At 37.1% G+C, this 2,644-nt stretch overlaps 1 protein-coding gene across 1 annotated transcript; it reads left to right on the forward strand.

Annotated features, from left to right (window-relative positions):
- Positions 1-879: 879 nt before the first annotated feature.
- z1C1_7 (alpha zein) lies at positions 880-1,819 on the forward strand. The gene has a single exon (NM_001112277.1). The coding sequence runs from the start codon at positions 932-934 to the stop codon at positions 1,733-1,735; it is 804 nt and encodes a 267-aa protein (NP_001105747.1). The 5' UTR covers positions 880-931; the 3' UTR covers positions 1,736-1,819.
- The last annotated feature ends 825 nt before the right edge of the window (positions 1,820-2,644 follow it).

The following is a 2,644-nucleotide window of genomic DNA, read 5'->3' on the forward strand; positions in this document are numbered from 1 at the left end:
CCCGTTAAGCCATGGAGAATTTCTCTATTAGATTTAGGGTATGGGAAGATTTTAATTTCCATTTGCTGAATTTAGGTATACATCTATTTGAATCAACAGTTACAGTTCAACAAAAACTCTTTCCGCTCTAGTTTGTTTCGTGTCCTACCTTTTTCCTAAACTAGTTTTCCCTAAATTGACATACTCTCTAGAAAATATATCCAAATTTTGAAGATCAAATATGTTCCATTGAATTATTCATGACATATATCTTGGTATTGCTTTTTTGTCATCAGAATATATTTTGAACTCAGTAAAAGTTATACACGATTTTTTTAGACAATACTAAAGCAAGTTGTAATCAAGAACATTTGAGGTGTGCGCCAATTTCCACATTTAGATATAATCATTCTAATTTTGGTCATCCTATGTATGTGCATTCATCTATGCATTCTAGGATTTCAATTAGTCTCAATCTTGTAGTATTTGTTCCTTCATTGTCAAATCACTTCTCATCTAACTACTATGCTTGTTTAACCATCAGAACATAACTACAACAATATCCATTTATAAAGGTTTTGATAGCAAACTTTACATATTCATATCATGTTAAGGTTGTCACATGTGTAAAGGTGAAGAGATCATGCATGTCATTCCACGTAGATGAAAAGAATTCCTATATAAAATGACACCTTTTCTTGTAGGTAGTGGAAAGTATCTTTCCAGCAAAGACCATATAATCCGATAAAGTTGATAACTAAATGTCGAAATAGAGTAGATGCCATATCATCTATACCTTATCTGTTGTTTGGAAAAAGACTAAATCCAAAAATATATATATAAGATCTCACTTGTATAAATAGCTCCCAAATTAGTAGTTAACCATCACCCATAATATTTTGAGCATTCAGAAACACACCTAGCGAAGCGCACTAGCAACGACCTAACAACAATGGCTTCCAAGACATTATCCCTCCTTGCGCTTCTTGCCCTTTTTGTGAGTGCAACAAATGCGTTCATTATTCCACAATGCTCACTTGCTCCGAGTGCCATTATTCCACAGTTCCTCCCTCCAGTTACTTCAATGGGCTTCGAACACCCAGCTGTGCAAGCCTATAGGCTACAACAAGCGCTTGCGGCGAGCGTCTTAGAACAACCAATTGCCCAATTACAACAACAATCCTTAGCACATCTAACCATACAAACCATCGCAACGCAGCAGCAACAAGCACTGAGCCACCTAGCCGTGGTGAACCCTATCGCCTACTTGCAACAACAGCTGCTTGCATCCAACCCACTTGCTTTGGCAAACGTAGCTGCATACCAACAACAACAACAGTTGCAACAGTTTCTGCCAGCGCTCAGTCAACTAGCCATGGTGAACCCTATCGCCTACCTACAACAGCAACAACTTCTTTCATCTAGCCCGCTCGCTATGGGCAATGCACCTACATACCTGCAACAACAGTTGTTGCAACAACAGTTGCTGCAACAAATTGTACCAGCTCTTACTCAGCTAGCTGTGGCAAACCCTGCTGCCTACTTGCAACAACTACTTCCATTCAACCAACTGACTGTGTCGAACTCTGCTGCGTACCTACAACAGCGACAACAGTTACTTAATCCACTAGCGGTGGCTAACCCATTGGTCGCTGCCTTCCTACAGCAGCAACAATTGCTGCCATACAACCAGTTCTCTTTGATGAACCCTGCCTTGTCGTGGCAGCAACCCATCGTTGGTGGTGCCATCTTTTAGATTACATATGAGATGTACTCGATAATGGTGCCCTCATAGCGGCATGTGTTTCCTAAAAATAATCAATATATTGATTGAGATTTATCTCGATATATTTCTGAACTATGTTCATCATATAAATAATTGAAAACATCATATCATAATTATAAACTTATGCTTGGTCAATACATAGACAATACAATATTACTTCATCATCCCAATGATGTCCAAGCCAAACCTCTTGAATGTTACTGTTTGGGTGTGTGCGGGTGTATTTATAAGATAGATGTGACTATTTGCGCTTTTTGTTGAGTACACACATATATGGTATGTTGATTTGATATAGTGATGGACACATGCTTTGACCATGAATATTCAAATCAGTTGTACTTGCACGAAGCAAAACATAATATTAGTTTAGGAGTAAACTTATAACTGCGTCCAAACATGCTCACACAAATTCATACCACATTATATTTTTTTGGTAAGTATTCCACACATGTATTTTTTACAAGAACCCAAATTTTGCACACAAATGTAGCATTCTAGATATGTATAATTCTTTGAAGCCCGTGAACTTAACAACAGCAAGGTCATTAAATCAATTGGACCCTATGAGTAATAATTTCGATACGCAAACACCAAATTATGGAACTTATTGGCTGAAAAAATTATGATCAATGTAAAGTTTAAATTATTATACCAAAAATATATCAAAGAACTTTTTTGAGGAACGTAAAAATTGCATGGAATGGGCTGTCTAACGTGCTAGCTCACTTTTATGCTAGGTAGCATTACTAAAGATGGGAATGTTGCTGATGAACGCCAAACCCACTCAAATAATATTTATATTTGGGTTGTTTAGTTGTAAAAGTGAAGATCCAAGATTAAAATACCAATTGGCCATTGTCATTCGATTGTTTTGTTTAG

The sequence above is a fragment of the Zea mays genome, chromosome 4, assembly GCF_902167145.1.
Source record: "Zea mays cultivar B73 chromosome 4, Zm-B73-REFERENCE-NAM-5.0, whole genome shotgun sequence".
Lineage (NCBI taxonomy): Eukaryota > Viridiplantae > Streptophyta > Magnoliopsida > Poales > Poaceae > Zea > Zea mays.